The sequence below is a fragment of the Pituophis catenifer genome, unplaced genomic scaffold (genome assembly GCF_029215685.1).
Source record: "Pituophis catenifer annectens isolate HBS135680 unplaced genomic scaffold, rPitCat1.0.hap2 SCAF_7, whole genome shotgun sequence".
Classification (NCBI taxonomy): Eukaryota; Metazoa; Chordata; class Lepidosauria; order Squamata; family Colubridae; genus Pituophis; species Pituophis catenifer.
The window spans coordinates 60,568,639-60,588,095 of NW_027256887.1; the positions used below are offsets into that span (position 1 = coordinate 60,568,639).

A 19,457-nucleotide genomic window follows, 5' to 3' on the forward strand; every position below is an offset into this window, starting at 1 on the left:
TCTCTCCCCCCTGCTCTTTAACATCTACATGAAGCCACTGGGTGAGATCATCGTAGTTTCGGGGTGAGGTATCATCAGTATGCGGCCGCGCGAGTAGTTACAGGTGCTTCCCGTTACTCCCATATAACACTATTGTTGCGCAAGCTGCACTGGTTGCCGGTGGTCCTCCAGATCCGCTTCAAGGTGCTGGTGCTCACCTATAAAGCCCTTCATGGCATGGGCCCGGGGTACTTGCAGGACTACCTCCTACCGACCTCCCACCGCCCAGTGCGCTCACATAGGACTGCCCTCCTCCAGGTCCCTTCGGCCAGACAGTGTCGGCTGGTGGCCCCCAGGATGAGGGCGTTCTCTGTGGTCGCACCGACCCTCTGGAATGGTTTACCCACTGGGCTCCGGACGGCCCCCGACCTCCGCACCTTCCGCGCCGACCTAAAGACATGGCTCTTTCAGCAAATTCCCTGATCTGCCGTGCATTTTAATTTGGGGGATTTGAGGTTTTTAAATCGGATTTTAACATTTTAATTCTACTTATTGTTGGGTTGTTTTATTCTGTGAGCCGCCCTGAGTCCCTCGGGAGAAGGGCAGCATATAAATATGATAATAAATAAATAAATAAAGATGCATCTCCTAAATCACCTGTTTGCATCTTTGTACAAATAAACTATTTATTAAAAAGTCTAAATTAAGCAAGATTTTTTAAAATAAGATTAGCAAATATAATGCTAGGTAATGCTAAGTAGAAAAAGAAACCAAAGCTAGAGTTTCATGCGATATGGCAAATTTCAGTAAAGAAGCAACATGAGCAAATCAAGCATATATATAATATAATATTATACAATATAAAATTATTGTGTAACGATGAATAGAAATAATAAATTACGGATATTTACAATGTTTACCTGAATTATATACAGGAATCTGCCCTTTGGTTGACATATCTGAGAGACCCACATTTAGACCACTAGGTACAATATTGTCTAAATGAGGCTTAGGTCCAACTGGATGCGATGGAGAATGTTTCATGCCTGGCTGCCTTTGCTGTTGTTGAAGGGCATTTACCATACGGGCAAGCTGCGGTTAAGGAAACAAACAAAAATTGGTTGACCTCAGACATAGGCAATCTGGTGTTGCAAAGGTATTTTGGACCATTTTGTATCAAACCTAAAAGCAAAAGTTTGTGTGATTTTTATCAAAAATCCCTATTCGTATATTATCTTAATAAAAACAAAGGATTATGGTTCAAAGCTTAGTTTAAAACAGTTTTTAAACTTTCCAAGTTCATGAGATTCTAGGCCATTTTGTTTAAAAAATGAGGGATACCTAAAAAAACAGGGAGGAAAGGGAAAGAGTATTAAGATTAAATATTTATTTTCTCTTTCAAGTAATACATCTATTACTGTATAATCTTAATAGAATGTCTTAGCTCGAGTATGAGAGTAATTATCATTACTATATACTTCTAAACTCATTAAAGTAAGTCTTAAAACCAGTGCAACGTTCAATTTATTTCAATATTAGATCTTGGTTTTACTGAGTATTGAAAAAGTATTCACAATATTTAAAAAGATTTAAATAAAAGGTAGTGTGGCTTTCAATTATGTTCCATGGAAGAAATACTAGATAAAATAAAACTTAATAATTATCTTTCCTGATTAACTTGCCAGATTTCACAAGTCACACATTACCTGTTGTTCCTGTTGTTGTCGTACAGCTTGAGAAATCTTTCTCTGATTTTGTAACAGTTGTTGCTGTTGCTGCTGCTGCTGCTGCTGGAGGAGCAGTTGACAGGCCTTCAATGCAAATGAATAAAGGAAAAAAACTAGTTTACTTTGTACAAACTTAAAATTGGATAGTGTACATTTGTATAACAAAAAGAAAACAAAAAACAATTAAAAACATTATCATAGAAGAGCCTGATGTTTAATACTAATTTATCAAAGGCTTTACATAATAGAGTTGTTCTTTTTAATGGTATCTATACTTGTTTCAAATTTAATGTTTGAACTATTATTATCAAATTACTACTAAGGATTTGTGCATATGCATATGTCCATGTGTATGTATGTATTTCCTACAACATATATTTAAAACACAACCACAATAAAATTATCTCAAGTGCATCCCATGTACAGGAACAGGAATGGGGGATAAGAAAATTCAGTCAGCCATCATATGAGAACAGCTACTTACAAGCTGAAACTGAGGAAACTGTGGAAGTTGGCTCAACATAGCAATCTGTTGAGGAGAAAGTTGGGGCCCCATATTGAAAAGGCCTGGATTCAGACCACTGTTAGGAAATTGCTTTAGCATGGATGCAGAAACCTATATGAAGAGAATGGGAAAAAAAGTAACAGAACAACAAAATGGTTTATGAATAAAAATACTTCTAAATCCAAATTACTTTAGTATTTTTTTAAAAAAAGATACACCAAACTAAGCCAAACGAAAGTGGTAGCTCATTTCCCCCCCATTAAGTATTATTTTGGGGGTTTATTGAGGTTTATGCCAGCAAACAAACCAGGAGTTGGTTTCCCAATACTCAGTCACTATCCATTATGGTATACCTGTTTTCACTTTGTAAAATGTAAGATTACTGTAAAGTTTTTGCTTCCTAGGAGGAATTGCTGGAAGGCAGCTCATCACTGAATTTTTGAAAGCCAGCAGGAACAGTTAACTGGGCTGAGGAGAAGTTGTGGATTAATTATTCCACATCCACCATTTTAAGGTAAATGAATTTGAAAACTGAACATAAAATTGAACTATTTTTTTTATTATGGGATCTAAGTCACTCATGAATTTTGATCTGCAAATATTGGGTAAATGGAATTAAAGAATGAAAAGTAGCTAAATGGAGATGGATGACAACATGGAAGGTGGACCAAGACTTTAACTGACAAAACAAGATTAGGTGAAGGTGAAGAAAGAAGTTGGGGGCCAGATGATGGATGTGTCTCAGACAAATGGTGAGAAAAGCTGGACAGTGGATTGTATCTGATCAGCTCTAGGCTCAGAAGAAGAGCTACCCTTGAGTGATAAGATGTACTGGAAAGATTGTTTCAGGGGAAGGTATACAGATCTTTTCTGGCTCAGCAACTTCAACCCAGAGCCTAGGTAACTGGATTGCTGGTGGTCTCAGCATCACACAGCTGTTGGTAAATATCAGGATCACGTTTATTTATTTATTTATTTTTATTTATTTATTAAATTTTTATACCGCCCCCTCTCCCGAAGGACTCGGGGCGGTGAACAGCCAAAATTAAAAACACACAATACAAATATTAAAATACATTAAAACAAAATTAAATTATCTTAGGCTTCTCCAATTTAAAACCCCGTTACCCATAAAATTCACCCAATTAAAAATTTTTTAACCCAGCCCAGCTTGCTGAAATAAAAAAGTCTTCAGGGCCCGGCGGAAGGTCCGGAGGTCCGGGATTAGTCGTATCCCTGGGGGTAGCTCATTCCAGAGGGCGGGTGCCCCCACAGAGAAGGCTCTTCCCCGGGGGGTCGCCAGCCGACATTGCCTGACAGACGGCACCCCGAGGAGACCCTCTCTGTGGGAGCGTGTTGGCCGGTGGGAGGTTATCGGAGGCAGAAGGTGGTCTCGTAAATAACTGGGTCCTAAGCCATGGAGCGCTTTGAAGATGAGAACCAACACCTTGAAGCGCACTCAGAAGACCACTGGAAGCCAATGCAGCTCACGCAGGAGAGGTGTCACGTGGGAGCGCCATGTCGCCCCCGTAAGTACCCGCGCGGCCGCATTCTGCACCAGTTGGAGCCTCCGAGTGCTCCTCAAGGGGAGCCCCATGTAGAGAGCGTTGCAGTAGTCGAGGCGGGAAGTAACGAGGGCATGAGTGACCGTGCATAGGGAGTCCCGATCCAGAAAGGGGCGCAACTGGCGTATCAGGCGAACCTGATAGAAAGCCCCCCTGGCCACGGCCGTCAAATGCTCTTCTAAAGACAGCCATGCGTCCAGGAGGACACCCAAGTTACGCGCCCTCTCCGTGGGGGCCAATGTCTCGCCCCCAATAGTCAGCGATGGCACCAGCTGACTATATCGGGATGCCGGCAGCCACAGCCACTCAGTCTTGGAGGGATTGAGTCGGAGCCTGTTCCTCCCCATCCAGACCCGCACCGCCTCCAGGCACCGGGACATCACTTCAAGGGCATCGTTGGGGTGGTCTGGGGTGGAGATGTACAGCTGGGTGTCATCAGCGTACAGATGGCACTGCACCCCAAAACCACGGATGATCTTGCCCAGCGGCTTCACATAAATGTTGAACAGGAGAGGTGAGAGGACCGACCCTTGTGGCACCCCACAAACCAAGTGCCTTGAGGTCGACCTCTGCCCTCCAGCCAACACAGACTGCGACCGGTCGGAGAGATAGGAGGAGAACCACCGTAAAACAGTGCCTCCCACTCCCAACCCCTCCAACCGGCGCAGCATGATACCATGGTCGATGGTATCAAAAGCCGCTGAGAGGTCTAATAGGACCAGAACAGAGGAGCAACCTCTGTCCCGAGCCCTCCAGAGATCATCAACCAACGCGACCAATGCCGTTTCCGTGCTGTACCCGGGCCTGAACCTGGACAGGTTGTTTGTCCACAACCTGCTGGAGTGAACACGCATGGGATGTATTACTCAGTCCTGGTTAGGAAAAAGTGATGATGTTGCCTCTCTAAAATTTGTCCCTCCAGCTTTTGGTCCTGCCTCCATCTTCAAAGCAAGGGATGTAAGGTAGTGATAATTGTTCAGGATATTCTGGCAGTGGTCGGGGTTATAATGTGATGTAGGGATAACTCTGAAGAGCAGGAAGAAGAGTTACAACCAAGACAAATCAGACAAAAGAAATTTGAGACTGAAGCAGAAATGTAACTTGAGAAAGCATCTCAGGCTTGACATTCTCTTCCTTTATCTTCAAGAGAACTAGAGAGGGTCAAATCTGAAATGCATTTACAAGAAATTACATTTCTTTCGTCTGATCATCGTCTTGGATGCAGATCTTCTTTCTGTTTCTCAAGGTTACACCTACCCCTTTGTTAAGCAACTGTTCCAATGACCAGGTCTTTAAATGAAATGCCACCATTTCATTCAGATGAAGTTACCTCAAACAGCTATGCCAGTGTTACTTTCACCTAGCATACATTGATATCAAATGCAGAAAATTTGGTTGTAAATGTGTGCAAATGTTGGAAAATGATTTTCTAATTACCTTTTATTACTGTTAGATAACTGAGGTAGTCACTAAACAAGGAGTATATTGCTAGAATATATTCCTACAGATTACAGGGATTCGGTTTTGGAGGTGATGGACTGTGAAGTGTGACATTGGGCCATTGGGTTAAATTGGGGTCTGACTATATTGCACAATTTGCTACAAGTCTCTTCCTGATCGCTTGGATCTCCTCTTGGGGCTATTGGTGGAATCCCTCAGTTTTTAGAATAAGGTACTTCAATTACTGTGGGTGGGTGGATTCAGGGAGGTCTTAGAAGAGTCTATAGCTACCATGGGCATGTCACACATAATCTTGGGTGTGATACACACAATGTCCAGATGTTAAATTTAGTGTTTACTTCTCAGAAATCTTCGTTATGATGACAGCACTTTTGGTTATTATGAGAGTCACTGCTTAAAAGAGTCTCCAGATGGTGGGAAGTCAGACTACGATGGGTCGCTCTAGGCATCTGATGCATCTAGATGGATTGCAGACAGCACCTGGTTGTTGTCTGGTACATGGAATATTCTGATTTTAACCTACTGAATCCTTAAAGGCTTGGTACCTAGAGACCTTCTTCAGGTAGAACTGATCCATTTAGTTCGCTCATCCCAAAGGAGGATACTCAGAATAACTGGTTATCTCCTACAATATAATGCTTTTCTAGTTATATCCCAATTATGGACTAACCTGCCTCCAGGGTTTAAATATGCCCTCCTCATTTGGTATTTCGTACTTTTTTGTTTTAAAATTTAAATATACACAAACATTTTCGGTATTTAAAATCAATGTTTTAATCAGAAAGCAGAATTATAATTAGTAAGGATAATTAAGGACTTTTTGACAGCATATTGAAACATTATGGTGGACAAATCTATCTTTGTCAAGGCAATTTCTAGATAGAAATAAATTAGCAGCTAGAGCTCATCTGATAATGCAAGTTGATAAAAGTTTGAATTTGAATTGTAGCCAAATAAATTGATAATTAAACCAAAAAAATGAGTAAGAAAATATACAGTATTTTTTGGAGTATAAGACGCACCTTTTTCCTCTGTAAAAGAATGTAGCCCCGCCCACCCACTGGCCCCCAGCCTTTGGCCTCTGCCTCCCAGCAGTTTACCTCCTTACAGCAAGAAGAAACAACTCGTTTCAGCTTCAGCACAGCCTAATTAGCACAAGTTGATTGGATTGGCCTCCCGACTCTCAGCTGTTTTGCTCTCAGCTGTTTTGCACGGGCCTCTGTTACTTGCTGCAAGGAGGTAAATTGCTGGGAGCAGATTTTTTTTCTTGTGCTAATCAAGCTATGCTGAATTGTCGGGAGGCAGAGGCAGATTTCTTTTTCTTGTTTTCCTCACCAAAAAAGGTAGGTGCGTCTTATAGTCCGGAGCGACTTATACTCCAAAAAATATGGTACTTGTTTCAACTATCGAGGTTATTCAAAGTTAACTTAAAATGTTAGTATAAACTAAAATACAGGGCCATCACTTTACTGCTCAGTATACTTCAAGTATCACAATAGACCTCTAGCAGTCTGTCAACTGGAAGTAACTGTAGCTATTGCACCGAAGAGGCGCTTAGTGTCAAGGAAGTGAGTTCAGAGTTGCAATAAAGCAGGGGTGTCAAACTCAAGGCCTGGGGGCTGGGGATCTGGCTCACAGGGTGCTTAGACCTGGCCTGTGGCCCTTGAAACAGCGAAGGACTGACCCGCGGCGGCTCGGTTTTCACTGGCAGAGGGCTACAGGAGGCCATCCAGGCCAAAAACAGGCCCTGGAAGCAAAACAAAACCAAAGGAGAAATGCCCTTTTCCATTTGAGCATCCAAGAAGGGCAGGAAAGGAGGAAGGGAAAGAGGAAAGACAAAGAAAAAGAAGGAAAGAGAGCAAGGAAGGAAATAGAAGGAAAGAGGGGAAGGAAGAAGAAAGGAGAATGAAGAGGGAAGGAAAAAGAAGAAAAGGAAAGAAGGAAGGAAGGAAGGAAGGAAGGGAAGGCTTCCGCCACTGGAGACAATGGATCCCCCCAGCCCTGCCAGGGATACCACAGGTGCCCCCGAAACAAGTGATGTTGAGCTGACCACGCCCACCCCAGCCACGCCCACCCGGCCCCTGAAGTCAAACACAACCCTAATGTGGCCCTCAATGAAATTGAGTTTAACACCCCTGCAATAAGCAACTTTCCTGCTCAGAATTAACTAGAAAGCGAATGCATCTATTACCTGGCTTTTAATAAAACCATATAGAGGAAAGGCAGACCAAACAAAATTCTATTTTTACATTTGTTTAATTGTAACCTCTTATGTTGATCTGTAGAGACCAATTATAAAACTATTTACAATTAAGTTTTTATGCTGCTTACCTGGGGGGAAAGAAATTGAGGCGGCACTTGTGCCCGAATATTGGGGGAAGGGTTTAGCGGCTGCACTGGTGGGTGCATCCCTCTCGATTGTGCTGTGCTATTTCCAAACAGACCTTGATTGCCACCCTAAAAAAAGAACAGTAACTATGAGTTCAACTGTATAAATACTTTACATGTAGTTACTAATTATTATTATTCGTGGAATATTTCAATGTGCAGTTATGTGCTACATTATTTAGGGCATATGAATGCTGATTACCTTAAATTCATTCTGCTCTGACTAGCTTTTTCCAACTTTATCCCCTTCCGAGAAGCTGATTTCATATCACACTCATTTCTTTAAAAGTAGAAACAAAAACATAATAGCCCTCTTCGTTGTGGAATCTAGAAAAAGACTTCCCTGTACAAATTTAGTCTGACTTTTTAGTTTCAAGTTACATCTTCAGAACAAGAGGAAAAGAGGTTTTTCTCATAGTATTTCCCAATAGTCTGTTTACTGACTCTAAATAAAGGTTTGCCATAAGGTGTTAGTAAGAAGTCAAGGGAACAAAGGCAATATACAAAATTATTAGAAAATGGGATTAAGGTGAAGAGAGAGAAAAAGAAAGATTAAACATTAGGCTCTTGAATAGATATTGAATTATTTTAGTATATTCTCATAAATAAACCACATTTTAATTAAAAATAAGTCAGGAGGAAAAAATCCAGCTCTCCAAAATCAATACAGGATATAGCCAAGCAGTAATATAACTAACGATGTGATTTTCTTACTTGTCTAGCAGTGAAGTTTTGGGGGTTGAGCCCTGAGCCGATTGCCCCAAGGCAGACGTTTGGTAATGTGGAACCAGAGGGAGATAGCTTGTAGTTGGGAGAAGGGGAGAAGGGAGAGCAGGGAGCCTCATCCCCAAGGCACCCATCTTGATTGGAGAAAGGCAAAGTCAGCTGAAGCAGTAGTTAGCCAATCAGTAGCAGTTGAAAGTTAGTGAAGCAACAGAATGCAAGAAGAGAAACAGCGACAGTGAATGATCAAAAATATATAAAATATATTTGCTTAGCATTAAAAGGACAGTTTCTACTAGATTATGCTACTTATTTTGGAGATGTGGTCTAAAAGGAGACAATCAAAACAAACCATATTATTTTAAACCTTTTGTTTCATAGTTAATGCCAAAGTCACAGAAAAAAAAAATTAAATGAAAGATATAAATATCTCTGATTTCTGGAAAATTCCATTTATATTTTTGTACAATTTACCCATTGCCTCAATTCCCATGGACCATATACAGATTATAAGAATAAGTGTTTCTTTTCGGCATATATACTTAGAGCACCCAAGACAAATACAGAAAGTCCTTGGGTTACTGTGTTAATTGGGACCTGAATTTCTGTTGCTAAGTGATACAGTTATAAAGTGTGATGTCAGTTGACTGCAATATTTAGCTACAGTAATTCCGGCACTCCCCATTGTGGTTGTTACGCAAGGGCCTGCTTGCAAATTCCTGCCTACTTCTAACAAGTCAATGGGGAAGCCGTTAGAAAGTTGCAAGTCCCAGGCAGGTCTCACATAAGCCAGGAAGCAGATAAGAGGCTGCTGCTGAGAGTGCAGTTGGCCACTGAAGTGCGGCAGGCCTGGGGATGGCTCCTGCTGGGTGATGGAATGTGTATAGGTGGCTGTCAGGATGTGGTGAAGCCAGACACTGCCAGGTGCACATGTGATCAGAGTAGTGCGAATATGGCATGGCGGTTACTGGGTACTTGTATGGCTGTTGAGGTGTGGTGCGAGTGTGACTGCTGCCAGGTCAGAGAGGGTATGTGGGTGGCTCCCACAGGTGGCGGAAGGTGGTTTAAGCATGCACGCAAATGAGATCTTTGAAAACTACCTGCAACACTATCAGAGAGAACAGAACTGAAAAACTGAAGAAAAAAGCCCTATGCTGGACGGAGTAGAAGGCTCCAAAATGAAAATGGAAGAGAAAAAGCATCACTACCATCTGTTTCAGATCATAAAACCCAGGCAGTCTCACTGTCTGTTCATATAGCCTGGACTAAAATACCAGGAAGGAGATAATCTGAACCACATCTCAGAAACCACATCCCTAAGAAGAATTTTTCAAAAGATCTTAGCTCTGTCCTCATCAGGGAGCCTACTCCCTTTTTCATGCATGCCAAAACAGGTAGACTAAGAATCAGATGAAACAATATAAAAACTTAGTCCACATTTACCCCTTTAGTCTTTCCATTCTTCAGCCAAAAATGAACTTGCAATGTACAGTTGGGACCACGCAGAATGTAAAAGGTTAGGTGGAGATTAGACTGTAGCCTTCTGGCCTTGGGTATTATTGAATTTTTCACACTATAAAACAGTCCGGACTATAAGACTCACATTAGCTTTAAAGGAGGAAAACAAGGGGAAAAAAATCTGCCTCTGCCTCCGCGGCCTGTTCGCCGCTGCCATGGCCCGTTCACTGTGGCCCATTTGTTGATGCCACAGCTCATTTACAGCAAATGGGCAGCGATGGCGATCCCCACTGCCTAGAACAGCTGATCGGCGCTGCACCACCACTCCGCCGCAATATTTGCTCTATGAGACACACAGATATTTCCACCCAGTTTTTTTTTGGGGGGGGGGGAGGGGGGAGAGTGCGTTTTATAGTCTGAAAAATATGTATGTCTATTTGTCTGCCTAATCATGTTAACAACATCTGGTAATACAGATTAACCTCTGTGCTAGTATCTGTAACTCTGTCAATTTCAATATCACCTAAAACTGCATGAGAACAAAAATAAAGATGGTAGGCATGCATTAGATTTTCCACATTTTTATTCTGCAGTTAACTAGGTATAAAATGAATGTGAATCAACCCAGGAATTTCTAAAAATCTGTGAGGGTTTTACGATTAAAAGAGACAATTAGTGGCATCAGGGAAAAAAACATTAGTGGTTCGTTGGCAGCAGTATTTATTGGACTTTGGAACTCAGTGATTATGCATTTGGAGTAAATGTTAATAAGTCAAAGATCTTTAGCTGGAAATATTAGTTTTCTTGGGAGTTCTGTTGCATGATTTGAGACTGAAAGTCTCAAAACTATTCTCAAAAGTTGTATGAAGACAGCTTAGCTATAACTGGTTGTTCAAGTGAACATTTTGCCATTCAGACATTTTGATTTTTCTGCCTCTATCTAGACTTCTTCATTACTTTGTAGATCAAAGCTAATTATTTATGGGCCCGGAGTGTTCAACCTTTTCCTAATATCCTACCTCCATTTTCGAGACTTATATAGGTCTATCAAAACTATAATGAACCTCTAGCGAAATGAAAAGGTAGACTGTGAGATCACCTGAAGAGCTACAATTAGAGATAAGCAATCTGGTCTTCTTAATATGGTGCCTGTGTGCCGTACTTCTGAACAGCTATACTTTAAGATACAAAGTTAATTTAGTACAGAACAGAGAAGTATCCTTCCAAAAATGTTTCCAATATGGCTCCAATATTCAGATAGCAGTATCTAATAAAGTGAAAGGCTAAGACCAGTTAGCAACTTGGCAAATAAGTAGAATTCCCTGGCAATGCTGCTATTAAGGTAGCAATGGCTCTCATGGAATGAATTTGCACATAGCTGGGCAAGAACAGGTTATATACAAGACAATACAACAATACAGTAACTACTTTGCGATTATGCTGGCAAGCCATTAGCTGGTCTACAACAAAAAGAAATCTTAATTATTAGAAACGAGCAGATCCAAAGCTAAAACGTGGCACACTTATAAATAATATAAAGCCAAAGATAGGAAGATGTTATCCTAACCAAATAAAATCTAAAAACAACTTTTGAAAAGAAAGCCATATAAGATACCATCTTCTTAAAATGTAGAGAATCTACTGAAGGACAACAAGTTTGCTAGAATCGAATGCTAAGATTTGCTAGAAGGAAAGTAACTTTACTTAAAAGAAGCAGTTTGGCAATTACTCTTGCCTCTAAAAGCCTTCTTGTCAGTACTGAGAGAATTGCATATAAACTCCACAAGAGGCATGCAAGTAAGCAATCCCCCGCCCCCACCCCAGTCCTTCAAAAATTTCTGGAATGTAAATGCAAGTAGAAGAAAGAGAAAATTAAAATACTGCATTTCAGGAAGCTATTTCAAGTAAAAGCTCCACAACTTGGAGGAAACTCGACATGTTGTACCATAGAACAGGGGTCCCCAATCCCTGGTCTGTGGAATGACACCCATCGGTGGCATGCCAGAAACTGAGCAAGAGCAAACAAGTGAAGCCCCATCTGTGGGATGCAGTCAGCATGCAAAACCATGTCCCCTCCGGTCCGTGGAAAAACCATGGAACCAATTTTTGGGTGCTCAAAAGGTTGGGGACTACTGCCATAGAACTTGCAGGCTCATAGTGGTTTTGCAATCTTTCAGACAACAGAGATACCACTTGTCAAATATTTACATATCAATATTCTAGGCCAGTGATGGCTAACCTTTTTGCCATCGCGTGCCAGGAGAGGGGGCGCGCGCACGGGGGAGGGGTGCATGTGCACGTGCCCATGCGCACGCAACCCCACCCACCCCCGCTCCTGGAACATAATCGCCTGGTAGGCCCATTTTTCTTTCTTACCTGGTTCCAGATCCTTTCTATGCATCTGGGAAGGGCGAAAACAGCCTTTCCCACTCCCTTGGAGGCCCTACAGAGGCTGAAAGGGCCCATTTCCCAACTCTCGGTGGGACAGGAAGTGACGGTTTTTGCTGTCCCCAGCCTCCAGAACCTCTCCAGGAGTCTCTAGGAGCGTCTCTAGGAGTCTCTGGAGGCTGGGGGACAGGAAAAAACGTCACTTCCTGTCCCACCGGGAGTCGGGAAATGGGCCCTTTCAGCCTCTGTAGGGCCTCCGAGGGAGTGGGAAAGGCTGTTTTCGCCCTTCCCAGATAAATAGAGAGGATCTGGAGCCAGGTAAGAAAGAAAAACGGGCCTTCCCCACCCCCCACCCCCAGAGGCAGGAAACAGCCTGTTTCCCTACTTCTGGTAGGCCCAGAAGGCCCGAAAATCAGCTGGCTGTTGCGCGCATGCGCCCAAGAGCTGAGCTGGCGTGCGCACTAATATGGCTCCGCGTGCCACCTGTGGCACGCGTGCCATAGGTTCGCCATCACGGTTCTAGGCTATGTAGAGAAGAAAGATCTAAATAGTGCATGCTGCTATGATCTAGAATACCCAAAAGCTTGTGGCCTATCCAGAATGTCCAGTAATTTTGAAATTTTGAGAGTAGCGTAAGTTCAAAACCAATTGATCTTATACAACTATTAACTACTCTGAATACTAGAATAGAAAAAAACACAGCCACAATTACAGAAATATATCACCAATGAGATATAATACACTTCTCAATATTGCAAATATATTGAATTCAGCTCAGTGAATTAATCCTTTATTTATTTATTAGTCAAATTTGTATAGCCGCCTATACAAATGCGATTCTGGGCAGTGTTCAACAATTGCTTAACGCATTGTAAGCCGCCCTCAGTCTCTGGAGAAGGGCGGCATATAAATCAAATTAAAAAAAAAAAAATTAAATATAAAAACAAGGAGTATAAAAATATAAATATAAAATCCAGATTAAAAATTAAATTTTATAAAAACAAATCTACAACCCTTCAGTAAAGAGAGGATTAAAAATGGGTGCCTAACAACAGAATCATATGTGTAGAGAGCAGAGGGGTAGGGCTATGAGATAAGAGGGAATAAAGGTATGCCATAAGATGCCAGATTTCTCACTTGGCTCAAATGTCAGAGATTGTGACTATGGATAATGAATACTTGTCTGAGATTTTGTTGAATGTACTAATTGCAGCAGGCTTCATGGAAAAAAAAAAAAACAAATACAGAAAAAAAAAATTGGATAGTTGGCTGATCTTACCATATAGGTGGCTAGTAGATATGCACGTTTTCCACAGAAAGGCGGGGACATAACTAAGAATGCAAGTATGTCGCTCACAGGAAGTTTATAACTCTGATTCTGGAGCAAGTGTATGGGAGAAATACCATTGTGCGGAGTTCCTAGCTCTGCTATAGGAAAATGCTGCATATATCAAGGGGATGATTAATACTGGTAACCTAGTCGAATTCTTCTCTTATTATAAAACTTTATATGAAAAGTTATGGAATGGAAAATATAGTTGACAATCCTGGCATATGGATTTGAAATGTAAGAACAAATAATAGAGAGATCTGTACATAGGCGATCTGATCTTGTACAGTAGATTTATGTATAGAAGTAAAGATGTCGTTTTAATCATGAATAAATGAGGGCTGAAATATATGACAGAAAATACAAACTGGTTGGTATATTTTCAAACTATTTATTAAACTTATATGCAATCCTATCTTGCTTAGATGTCTCTACAGTAAGATTGTAAGATAATAAATGAACTTATTTACAACCACGCACACAAACATACTGAGTCTTCATAAAAAGAACCCTTTTCCAAATAACTAATGTAAATACTATCTTCAATTTACACCTTATAAACATTATTTCCCCTATAATTCTTGTATTTAAACATGACTATAAACCTGTGAAAATTAAAACAGAGTAACCGTTTTTATTTTAGATTATCATAAAAAAAACATGTCTTACCTTTTCAAAGTAAGGCCCACTATCTGGGTTTCCCATATCTTTGGAGCTAGGAGGACGAAAACCAGATCGATTCTTTCTCATTATGTCATGAAAGTCTCCGAGATTCATGCCTCGTTTGTCTACATCAAACTTCTTATCTTGTAGACCACCTGAAGAAGTACGAAACATGTATTCTTGCCAATTACCGTTATGCATTACTGTTGTTAAAATGCTACTAAATTAAATGATTTAAAAATTATACATTTATACAAAGTTTCCCTAAAACCATGAAACAATATCCTGAAATGTCCACAAATTTGTTATGAATAAAAAAATATCCTATACTTTTTCCACAGAAGAATACATAGTTGAAATGGATGCATAGATAATTGGATTTGGCATTGGCTAGCACATTAAACCCCTGACTTTTCCTGATTTTGCATGGATAATAAACTAATTATTTCTCTCTCATTACATGTAAGCAAAATATATATTATCTATAGCTAATAACAGAGGTTTTATATTAGAATACCAACAAAATTTCAAGAATTCTTTATAAATTTTTAGCAGAATGAAACAAAATTACTTCCCCAAAAATCAGTACAAAAATAGATTATTACTATTCATACTCCATCAGTTATAGGTGTTACCACTTTAACTCAGCTCTTTCTTTTTTCTTTTTGTCCATCATTATGTGGAAATTACATTAATGACCCACAGTTATTCAAAAAGGCTAGCATATCGGCATAAAGCTTGCAATACTGCTCAGTTATATTTTAAAAAATATTAAGTAAATAAAGTGAAACTGCATCCTTGTGCTATTAGATACATACCTACTGATAAGTCCATCTTATTGCCTGAAGTATCTTCAGTTTGATTCTGGAAAAGAAAAGAACAATTCTCAGAAAGCTATAGTTTGGCACACTTGAAAAATACTAGAGAGACGTTCCCTGAAGATGGGCTCCAGCATGAGTCCAAAAGCTCAGAAGACAAAACCCTTTGGTCCTGGTGATTGATCCAGACTAGATCCTTCAACATTATCCTGGGACACGTATATTTACCTTCATTTATGAAAAATAATGTACCTTTATTTCTAACCCGTTGGTTAGAATGTTATGTCATTTTAAAGATAAATCTAGAGTTAATATGTACTGCTAAGTACAGCCTTCGTTTGGCAATTTGGGACGAAATGTTCTTGTAACTTTTAAAAGACACAAAGCTATAGTGCTGCAGTAGTTATTATTTGAGTTCAAAGCAGCCAATGGGGAGAATCAATAGGCTACCTACACTTTAATTTTGATTGACAAAGTCTCAGGAGTAGGAATATTTTTTTTTAACAAAGCACCGTATCTAATTCTCCCATTTGAGATTTATGCCAGGCAACTGACAAGGCTTAGATGCATTACTGGAAAAAAAATACTATAGATTAGGGCATTGTGCCATGTCAACATGATGTTTTTAAAGTTAAAACAATTTATTTAAAATTTAAATTGATTTAAAAACAACTAAAATAAAAATATTCCAAATTTTCCATTTTTGTACCGCTATGCTCTATACTATTTGAATGTGCTGCTTTAATTCAATTCAGTGATTTGGCTTCAGAAGAATTGGAACAGATAGGCAGAGAGAATGTCTTGGCAAGTGGGACAATCCCAGAGGCCTTATAAAAGCCTGCTTCCTATTCTGCAGTAAGGGGACAAGCACAAAGCCTAAGGACAAAAGTGTTCTGATGTGGAACTGCATGCAGAATGCCTTTCAATCCAAAGCTAATGCAGAGAAGAAAGCAAGTAGAAGCATGTATATGCAACATATGATGATAATAGTTCCTTTGCCAAGAAAGCAACTACACATGCACATAAATAGCAGCACTATTTCCACATTAATGAAGACAGCACTATGGTCAACAGTGCTTAAGATTCCCATGGTTTCTCACAGCCTATTCTTGTAAAAGAGAAACTCATTTCACCTGCACTTTAATGGTAGCACACAAAAAGGATAGTATTACTTTCAAAACAAAACAAACTATTTGGTGCTAATTAAACAGCATTTAAAGAAAACAATCTGGCATTCTGATTAACTAATCTTCATACAATCAAGAGACGAATCCAAATACCTATTGTTTACAAAAATAAAAATTCTAAACTTTTTTAAAGCTTAGTGAGCAATATTCACCTAATACAGAAATCAAATATTTTTAAATAGCTGGCGTTTGGTTCTGTTGATTGTCCTATTTGCCATAATCTCTGGTTTTATTGTAATTAAGTTAATTTATGTGTAATTGCAATAGTTCTACTTTCTCTTTCTCATTTATACTTCTATCTCCCCTTCTAGTGCGGCTTTCTGTGTCTATTTTTAAATTATAAACCTCCTAGGTATTGATCTGTGAAGTACTTTATATGTGTGAAGTATTATACATGTGTGGGGTGAAGTTAGTAGGACATATCTAGTGTGTGTGTACATGTGTATACATAAACATGTATATATGATGTTATATAAACAACTAATACAATTTTGCAAATAATTATAAATCAGTCTTGCACCATAAAGTGTCTTAAAAAAAAAGCAATCTCTTATAATTGTGCCTAGATGGCTAGCTACTTTTTCCCTATCAAATATTAGTAAATAATTTTTGCAACAAGTAGATAGAATGCCTTACCAACAATCCCATATTTGAAATCTGATCAGATAAGGTATTCATCCATGAATCACTACTTCCTCCTTTTAATGAACACTGAAAACAGAGATGATTAGTTTAAATTTCATTCTACGCTGCAAAATATTCAATTTAAATAATACTATACTGTATACTCATTACAAAACTGAGATTGGCCGATCCTTTTTTCAACTGTTAAACAAAAAGCAATCAAGTTTAATATTAAATTCATGTAGACTTATTGCTTGCTGATTTATTTAGGGGAAAACATTACTGTATAGAATTACTAACTACAGTTAATATTATCAAATCTATCTAAGATTCACTGCAAATCTTTTGGCTTCTCAGGAATAACAAAATATGAACTGCACATAAACGTACCTATAATTTGATATTTCCAACCCAGACACACGCCTTTATTCTTAAATATACTGAACAAACAAGAAGATGTGATATATCCTTGTTTTTATTCCATCTTCAATGTTGAGCTTTTTGCTAAACATTCCCTTTATTCTCAAGATGCTTCAGTTAGTGGTTTTACTGCATTCGGTATCACTATTCATGAAAAATATTCCATAGCTCAAGTCTATTCATATGCTTTGTCATATACTTTCTCCTGAATAAAAAAATATTCTATTTCTGAATTATTTGCTGAAGAGTAAAATTCTAGTTGGAACATCCCTCTCCATCATAAAGCTTCATTGTACTTCCTAAATTTTGCTCATGGGCACCTCTCATACCGTCTTCATCAGAATTTCAATCAGGAACTGTTGTTTTTGCATTCATTCTTGCCCCCTTTCTCTTTAGAGTAGGGGTCTCAAACTGGTGGCCCCCAGGCCGAATGCATCACATGTAGGCCACACCCATCCCAGCTCCATAAAGGGAAAGAAGTTGTAATATGTCACGTGATGGCAACGTGACACCACAAGTTTGACACTCATGCTTTGGAGGAACCACAGCAGCACTTTTCAAATTGTTATGCATACATGCAGCATTCACTCATAAAAAGCAGGTCATGCAGAGATGCTATAAGCAAACCTCACACATTAGACAGGTCACAGTGTCTCTTTATCAACAAGACCACGTCCATATTTTAACATTTTTCTCAGTTGCAACACTTACACATGCAGCCTTACCATTTTTCAACATTCCCATAGTACTGAAAATTTGTGACTTTTTTCCCTTGGAAGCTAAACTTTTACAGCATTTGTTTCCATTCTATTCTTCAACTGTCATTCTCGATAAATCTATAGAATATGTCTTGCAGCATTCTCTCACTAAATTATTTCATCACTTTTGCTTTTAATTCTAGTCTTGTTGCTGAAGGCTCTTCAATCAACATCTTTCAGTTTTATTAAAATCACAATTTTTCCCATGTGTTCTTTTTTCTTTTGATATCTTTTTCAGTATCATAAATTTCAGAAAATATTCAATATGTTTCTTTCTTATCTTTTTCTGCAGCAATGGTTCTCTTACATGCATTTCTCATTATGTGCAACTTTTCATTTCCTCATTCTATCCAAGCATCTTTTTTGATACATTCACATACTTCTATAGCACTCTATTACGCAATTCTTGTCACTTTCTTTCAGGAATTTTCAGTATCTTCTTTTCTTACACCTTCTTTACTTTCATTCTATTGGGAAGTAATCGATTTCCTAATACTCTTTCACATAGGACTCTTTTCTTACTATATTATCTTCAGAACTATTAAAGGCTGTTCTGGAAAAATTTGGAAAGTAATATCTGCAGTTTGTTTGCCATCTGTTTCACAGTATTGTATCTTAATGATGTGGTTTTATGGTTTTATGCCTTTAGTTTTCAAAAAAGATATGCAGTTTTAATTGTATACAAATCACAGAAAATAAGTAATAAGCAATAAAAACAATCATGTTTTTTTAAATTCTTTTCAGTCCTTTGCTACATGTATATGTAGGCAAACATGTTTAAACCATGTTTGAAATCAACATCCGTTTAAGGAGATACCCACCATTCACTATTTTCATTTAGCCTCTTAATGGCCCAATCAATGGTTTCCTACTTTCATCTCAATCCTAACCATCCATTCACATAATCACTATTAATTATGCACCTTCAATACATTAAACTCTTCCTTTTAACACAAATTTACATAATTAACATTCTGTTGTACTAGCAATTTTAGAGAATGATATTCACTTATCTATGAAAGACTGCATCACAAAAGATTTTTCCTACCTTGATTTGTGGTTTTTTTCCTCCTTGTCCCCAGCTGGTTGAATTATGGGAGGAATTACTTCCCTGAGAGCCTGCTGTGTTCCAGACTCCTCCCTCCTCTTCCTCTTCCCAGCTGGAATGCCGTGTTCCTGATACTGGCCCATCATTATCGCCCCAGCCATCTTGAGGTGATTTGGAATCTTTAATGGAAAATAAATGTCAGAAAAAAGACCCAACAGCCACCCTAAATTTCCCATGTCTATTATTTTATTTTACAATCCAGGATCAAATCGATTTTAACCTTCACTAAACCTGTTAACTTGGATCTGGTAACTGACAGGTTAACTTTTTAAAGTTTTTCCTGGAGATTATCATTTGCAGTTGTGGATCCCTCCTCTTTAATCCAGAAATAAAGGCTCAAACAAACAGATCTCTT

The 19,457-nt window shown here is 39.0% G+C and overlaps 1 protein-coding gene across 10 annotated transcripts in view; it reads right to left on the bottom strand.

Moving 5' to 3' along the window:
* The window catches only part of TNRC6B (trinucleotide repeat containing adaptor 6B), a 142,259-nt gene that overhangs the window by 24,451 nt on the left and 98,351 nt on the right, over positions 1-19,457 (bottom strand). For 8 of the 10 annotated variants that reach the window (XM_070947217.1, XM_070947214.1, XM_070947210.1 and 5 more), the window contains 9 exons: positions 19,043-19,221; positions 16,829-16,903; positions 15,006-15,051; positions 14,194-14,342; positions 8,340-8,510; positions 7,569-7,694; positions 2,191-2,322; positions 1,686-1,790; positions 900-1,071 (listed from right to left, as the gene is read on the bottom strand). In XM_070947217.1, coding sequence (XP_070803318.1) covers positions 900-1,071; positions 1,686-1,790; positions 2,191-2,322; positions 7,569-7,694; positions 8,340-8,510; positions 14,194-14,342; positions 15,006-15,051; positions 16,829-16,903; positions 19,043-19,221 — 1,155 coding nt within the window. The remainder of the gene's footprint in view (positions 1-899; positions 1,072-1,685; positions 1,791-2,190; positions 2,323-7,568; positions 7,695-8,339; positions 8,511-14,193; positions 14,343-15,005; positions 15,052-16,828; positions 16,904-19,042; positions 19,222-19,457) is intronic. The other 2 variants (XM_070947213.1, XM_070947216.1) reach the window with 2 other exon arrangements.